At 39.1% G+C, this 7,500-nt stretch overlaps 1 protein-coding gene across 1 annotated transcript in view; it reads left to right on the top strand.

Annotated features, from left to right (window-relative positions):
- Nucleotides 1-3,990, top strand: part of LOC138037422 (uncharacterized) — a 17,021-nt gene extending 13,031 nt beyond the window's left edge. The window contains exons 2-3 of the mRNA XM_068883350.1: nucleotides 1,111-1,603; nucleotides 3,088-3,990. Of these exons, the coding sequence (XP_068739451.1) occupies nucleotides 1,142-1,603; nucleotides 3,088-3,990 (1,365 nt within the window). The 5' untranslated portion in view covers nucleotides 1,111-1,141. The remainder of the gene's footprint in view (nucleotides 1-1,110; nucleotides 1,604-3,087) is intronic.
- Nucleotides 3,991-7,500: the final 3,510 nt, after the last annotated feature.

Raw genomic sequence — 7,500 nt, forward strand, 5'->3', positions numbered from 1 at the left:
ACCTCGGTAATCTTCGTAACGTGTGACCCCTAGTTAACACGGTATACTAAAACCCAAGTGTGAGGCACCGTGGGATAATTTACCATGGGAAATGGCATTTACCACGGTGAGTGTAACCGCACCTTATATGTTCTCTGTGACACCGACTCTGCTCTATTAGTTAGTCCAGCAGTCACATCAATATTAGTTTCAAGTCATACATTGGTGCACTTGCTACTGAGACTACTGGATATACTAGATTAAAAATTAACCAAAGAGTTTATTTCTCTACTCCTAAATGCTGGTCAACGCTTTTATTCGGTAAAACATTACATTAGAGGAAGTCAATCTTGAAAAACAAAAATAGGCAAAAGAAACTTTCACCAAAAAGTTGAGAACGTGAGACAAAAGTTTGCGCTTATCCTGGATTAAGTTAATCGGCTTTCGAACAACCGGGCCCAGTTCTCTTTATTTTTAGTAAAAGCGTTGTTTAAATTTTCAGAAGGATTTATTGAAGTGGTTGAAAATTGCACTTCTGCATTCCTTTTCGTGGTCAAATTCATGAAAAAAGATTTGTAATATAATTTAAACCTGACAAGTAGCTATGATCCTCGCAGTTATGAAGGCAATTTTTGCAATTGCGTAGAGAAGCCAGAAAAATTTAGGACTTAAAAGGGGTTTGAAACCGTGACCACGTGATACCGGTGCGACGCTCTAACCAACTGAGCTGTCAAGCCACTGACGTTGGGAGCTGGTCATTTGTGGGTTCTAATGTTCCCGTGAGGAATGAATCAATGATGAAATGATATATGAAATAAACCATATATGAACTGCGGATATGAAATCAAGTGAAGCTATCAAACCCCGTTGAAGTCCTGAATTTTTCAGGCTTCTCTACGAAATTGCAAAAATTGCCTTCATAACTGCGAGGATCATAGCTTCACTTGATTTCATATCCGCAGTTCATACATGGTTTATTTCATATATCATTTCATCATTGAAGTATGTTTCCGTTATTACCATGCAGCCTGTTTCATATTTGTGTTTTTTAAGAAGAATATATATCATGATCAAGAAAGTAACAAAAATCGTACAGACAAAACATAATAAAGAATTTTTTCATGTTGACAGGATTGCCTACAGACGCCCTTTCAGAGCCAAGATGCTGCTCTCCAGAATTCGAGAGACGTTGGACTTGATCTTCATGCAGGTCGTGATTATTCTCTCCTGTCAAATGTCGCTTGCGACATGCGAGGCAAATGTGTTGGGATGCGTAAGGAATGAGTCCTGTGCTCAAACGTTTGGAGAAATCTATAACATCCTTGCATCAGGCAAAAATTACTTTAAAATTGCAGAAGCTTTGTATCCAGCCACGACACCCTCGTCCGTCCTCGTCCACGTAAATTTGTACGTGACCAAGCAAGAAAATAGCTCACTAATCCCGTACACGTGGAGCAAGTCATGCCTGTACGCTGGTTTCCCTACCAACGTCCTTGAGATTTTGTCTCTTGGCTCTATTCTTGTTGCCCCTCGAACTCGACAACTGGACATTACAATCCCACCTTTCTGTTGTAACGTTTCATGGGACGAACGCAAAATGATCGTTAAAGGAGCATTAGCTTCGGTAAGATGTGACTTAAGTTCATTTCACGGTGGTTGAAAAGATCGGTTATTAATGTACACGAGCCCAATTCCATGAAGAAAGCTGCACACCTTTTAATGCGGGAATTGTTCGCGAAGACAAGTGTTTTGAGCGCAATTGAATGAATTGCAGCATTCTTGGTGGGTGGCGAGCAAAATGTATGTGTGAATGGCTAGGTAATTGTTATTCTCTGAAAGGGATTCCTAAAGGTGCAAAAGAGTTGCCACAGAAAACTATTTATCCACTTGTCAAAACGAAAAAAGCGTGGTAAAGTAAAGAGGTACAATAAGTTAAGTCGAGATTGCCAAATCAGCTGTGAATCAGACAGACGTTGGAGCAGACTGGAGCTCTATCATGCTCTCTCCGACAGTCAAACAACCGATTCAAGAATTCAAGTTTGCGAACAGTTCTTCTCAACTAATTCGAGGTTGTCAACCTTAAAGAGCTGTCTTTAGAAACTGTCCCATTTATTTTAATGTTTTGACAGTCATACCTGAATTAGCAGAACTCTCGACTTTCACTAATTACGTGAGTGAAGGCCAGCAATCAGGTTTCCAAGGAAACTTATGTTCCGATCACAGAGAGCTCGATTTTCCCAAAAGAAGGCATCTTCCGAGTTGTATCTCTTGATTCCGTTCATTCCCATGTGCCATTAGAAGCTACTGGGGAATTCTTTTCCCTCTCCTGCGGATGCCCACGATTTTTAACCGTGAGAATTCTCATCAGAGAATTTGAGTAAAGCTTCTGAGGAAGGATAAATCTCTACAGGACTCAAGGGGCATACTGAAAATGTGTCCGTTGTCTGTACACCCGGAATTGTAACTTGGGAAGTGATATTTTTGGGTATTAACACTCCGTTCCTAGCCTCGTGGCCAATCATCTACAGACTTGGATATTTATCTGTAATTTATTGCACGTAGTACCGGGGGGGGGGGGGGGGTACTCCCTTATATGGTATATATAGGTATGTGCGGCCCCAAAGGGTAGGGTTTTTCAGCCGTTTTGGTCAAAAAAAGGGTATCGATTTTGGCCAATTTTCCGCCATTTTGGTCATAAATAGGGGATCGATTTTTGCACTCTAGTCTTGAATTCGTTTTTTATTTAGAAGCTACTTCTTTATCATGTAACCTACCTAATTAAAGTAGATAAACATTGCCTTTAACATTGGTCTGAACTAGGGTCAGGTCATAAATAGGGTATCAATTTTTTGATGAGGTCATAAATAGGGTTGGGCAAATCGCACATTTTGGTCACAAATAGGGTAAGGGTTTTGGTAAGCGTGCCGCACACCCCTATCTAATTTTTCTGGGAATACCCCCCGGGCACGTAGTATCTCGATAGCACTAGTTTCTTTTTTTCTGATCTTGTTTCCTTTTTCTATCTTTCTCTTTGTCAGTAGAACCGGTCATCTTTAAATGTTGGTCAATGTTACAATAAATATGTTACTGTGATTTTTATCATTACAGCTTGAAGATCTTGCTGTGAGTCCGGCGATACAGGATCCACGACTGAACACAGCTGAGTGTGTTGTTGAGGGTCACAAAGCAAGCATTTGTGCAATTGGACGTCGCAGTTCTCATATAAGAGCAATATTGTGGCTGTCTTTAATTTTCACAATCATTTTTGGCCCATTATTAGCTTTAACTGCCCTTGTATTTTTAGACAATAGTAATTCACATAATACAGCTCTTGTTATGGCTGGCAATTATAGTTTGTACTTTATTTTGATTGTGGAATTCGTACTTGTAATTACAGCTTTGGTTTTTTCTGTAATAGGGAAAGCTTCCTTTGATATTTATGTAATTCTTGGAATAACAATTTTCGAGGTGCTTGTCTTAGGAGCCCTTGTAACTAACAACCTCACCGCTTTCAATTTCTTACCTGATATAATACTCCGTCGATTCGTCTTCTTTGCGTGGGGAAATCTGACTGTTTATCATTTTTGCTGGCTTGTGATAGGCATCATGTTAAACCCAATATGGGGTCTCATTGTTCTTCTTTTTATCGGTGTAATTTTCGCTGCTCTTTTCTTTGCAGTTTATATCTACACGTACTATTATGAGACCACCAAGATTGAACTGCGTACCACAAGGTTTAAATTGCGTAGCTTTATTTTATGTGCGGTTGGTTTGCTTTCTGTTTGGTTACTTGTTGCCGTGGTGATTTTAAGCGGACAATCATTTTTCGGAAGGGAGACTGCAAATGACGTAGTGATAGCTGTAACCTTGTACTGTATGACAGCATTTATCTCATGGATAATATCCTGGGTGAAAAAACACGACGAAGTAAAGGTTAAGTCTGAGAAGGGAGGACGAGAGAAAGAGGCTTCAAAAGAGGAAGAGAAAATACCTTTATTAGAGAGACGCTGAGATTTCGCACTACGAAACCCCGCTTAAAAAACTGAGATAGCCAATCACAGCAGCGAAATGGGTTTCTCGCACGTGCAAAAAGCGTTTTGTCCAATCAGAATTGACTTGTCAAAACATGCCAGTAATTTCATTCAACAAGTTCAAGCTCCTTGCGTGCCAAGCGGTCAGAGTCAGAAAACGTTCGTACCAAAAGTACAAAGGTGGCTGTACAAAGTACAGTTACTTTCAGCAATGGCTCGAGGCTCCACGAAATTTAAGCATTTAGAAAAGTCAATTGATGACTATATTATCGAACAACAGAACAAAAATACAAGAGCTAAGACGGCAAGAGAGTGAAGTTACCCGTTGAATTTCTGAGAGGAAAACACGAGAAAAGAAATCCTAAAGACATCGAAGCCAAAGAATTGAACGTCGAATATCTCTGCCAGTTCTTCCTTAGTGTGAAGCGAAAAGACGGCAAAGACCGTCAAGTCTTCGAGGTCTGCTTGATATCAAATTTTAATCGACATTTGAAAGAAAAACACACTTATAGAGCGGTTTTCAAATGAGTGTCGTAAAACCAAAACCAAAGTAATTACTTTGGTCAATCAAAAAGGACGGAGACAATCCAGTAAACCAATCAAAACTCGAAGTAATTACACGTTGCCGACACAAAGCGCGGGAAAATGTGCACGCGCGAGCCACGATTGGTTTTGGTTTAAACCAATCACTGAGTGAAGTAATGCAAAACCAAAGTAATTCACTAATTACTTTCGACACTCAATTGAAAACCGCTCTAAACGAATTAAACGCACATTTGACTCTTCAGACGAAGACAGCAGTCCGCCTCTTGACATAGTAGATTCAGCTTTAATCCTTAAATACTTCAGTTTCATTGAAAAGCTAAGTACTTACTTTTATCGAGCTTTTCCTACTTTTTATCATATTCAAACTTGAATGAACACTTACGAAAAACGAATTCATTATTATTAAAATGTCATTTTGTGAGGTTAGTTGATTGAACATTCAATTCAGCATTTTATTTTAAATTGCTATTTCAAGCCTTCATGTAACTTGTAAGGTACTTATTAAGCTTTAATGGTTTCATGTAATTTGATAAAATGAAAATAAATCGTCTTGGTAGTTTAGAAAATCTCAAAATGTATATAAGAAACAAACTTCATCATGGAAAGTGCTTTTGTACGGTATTTACGCACGAGTACTCACTCGCCTCAGGCTCGCTCGTTCGTTTTGTGAAACCAAACCGTACGTCAGCGCTTTCCATGAAGAAATCTACATTGAATTCTTTGGCCTCGGTGGCTTCGATTCAACGTGAGTAGCCTCACATCTCTCGTTGTCTTAACTCTTGTATTTTTGTTCTGTTGATCGATAATATAGTCATCAATTGCCTTTTCTAAATGCTTAACTGAATTCGAATTTCGTGGAGCCTTGAGACTGCTCAAAGTGTACGTTTTTTTTTTGTACTTTTGGCTCGAAGGTTTTCTCACTCTGACGGCTCTTGCACACAAGGAGCTTGAATTAAATTAACTTATTGAATGAAATCAGGGGTATGTTTTGACACGTCACTTCTTATTGGACGAAACGCTTTTTGCACGTGCGAGAAAGCCATTTTGCTGATGTGATTGGCTATCTGAATTTTTAAAGAGGGATTTCGTAGGACGAAAACTGTGAGTACAGGCAAGTTTAAGCGGTTTCAACATTTGACCAACCCAACATTCGTTCAACAAGAGTTGAACGGATGTTGGGCAAATTTTGGATGCAAAAATAAAGTTGTGCGGAGCCCGTTCAAACGCTTCCAACATTTTTCCAACAGAAGAACCAAAACTTTCGCGAAATTTGATTGCGAGAAACTAAGAACTAGAAGCCAGTATCTCTCGTCCAGATAAACTACGCCATATTGACTTTTGCGTCCTGATCTGAACTACAATTTTGTTCGACAGAGTGTTCAAACGGCCTCAACACCATTCATCACATTTTCGAGAACAGAAAAGTTGAATCGATGTTGAATGGAAGTTTAAACCGATTTAAACTTGATGCAACACGCTTTCAACATTTTTTACACTTTCAACAATGTTGGACGACCTGTTCAAACGCATCGAACATTTGGTTCAATACATGTTTAAGCAAATGTTGAAACCGCTTATAAAACAAGCCTTAAATCTCCGTATGTATATAATAAACTGAATGAATCGGTAGTCGTGGAAAGTGCATTAATTCGTAGTCGTTGTTTTAGTGCAGTTATTACACCTTGAAACTTCCTGAGACTTCCTTAGACTTAAATGTGTACAACTAGGAGTTCTCATATGTCATATGTAAATATGACAATGGGAACTTCAACGAAAATATGACTAATTTCATTTCCAAAACAACATGGTTGCATGTACTTTGAATGAAAATATCCTTACCTTAAGACAATGTTCTACAGTTTCTGGATGATTTTGAAATTCACCTAATTCACAAAACTTTAAAGTAACAGCAGTTCCATTTTTATCAGGAATTCCCAGCGAATTTCGTGCATATGAATCAACTAGGTACCAAAAAAAAAAAGATTTTTTCCATAACAGCCATCACCTAACCATCAAGCACTAACATTGCGTTTAGAATATCCGAAAATGCATTAATCAAAATCTGCTTCAGTTAGCAAAATGGCCCTTCGCCACAAAATGAGCGATCCATGCGCTCTTGGTAAAATTTGCAACTCTCTTCGTCGATTCTCAAAGACAATGGAGACCCTGGAAACGTGGTCGTAAAATTTGGTGTAGTTTAAACAGTACTCCACATTGTTCTGCGAGGTTGGCACCTCCGCTCCGGCGTCTCGTTTATTGAAAGACTATTGGTATCGGGTACCATTTTATTAGTTAGTGCATGTAAATACATGCGATCTCCATGACATAACATGTTATCGATATTTGTTTGTGTCCGGGAATCGACTGAATCCGATCGATTGAAAAGCAAAGCTGCAAGTGACATAAATGCACACTGTCAGTCTCTAGAATGCTCACTGAAACCTTAATGACCTTGATGAATGCTTCTTCGAATAGAAGTAATCGTAAAAGATGACCAAAGCGATCGAGGAAACGAAAAAATGCCACAACTTACCTGTATTAAAACAGGGTAAACCTCGACCCTTCCGCTGTGAGCACACGCGATTTTCCGTACAGTCAAGTGGATTTCATCTGTTATAACCTAGCTGCTGATTGGCTAGACGGGGCCATATAAGAAGATTCCTGATAGGCTGTTTCTTAATGTGAACGATGGAACGATGGAACCAAAATTCTCAATAGTGCTTCAAGAACGTGAAGGCTGCCTATCGGCAGCAATAAACTGAAATAATTAGTAGTAATCAAAAATTAGGAGTGCGTTCTCCGCCTGTGATAATAGTTGTCTGTTGCTGAAATCATTACTGTGAACGGCGGAGGTGTTACAGACATATAACATACTGACAAAGTCCACTATTGTTCTGTGGGTTTTGATTTCCTTGCTTTATTTAATGCGATTCGATATGACCTT

The sequence above is a fragment of the Montipora capricornis genome, chromosome 2 (assembly GCF_036669925.1).
Source record: "Montipora capricornis isolate CH-2021 chromosome 2, ASM3666992v2, whole genome shotgun sequence".
In the NCBI taxonomy this organism is placed as follows: Eukaryota; Metazoa; Cnidaria; class Anthozoa; order Scleractinia; family Acroporidae; genus Montipora; species Montipora capricornis.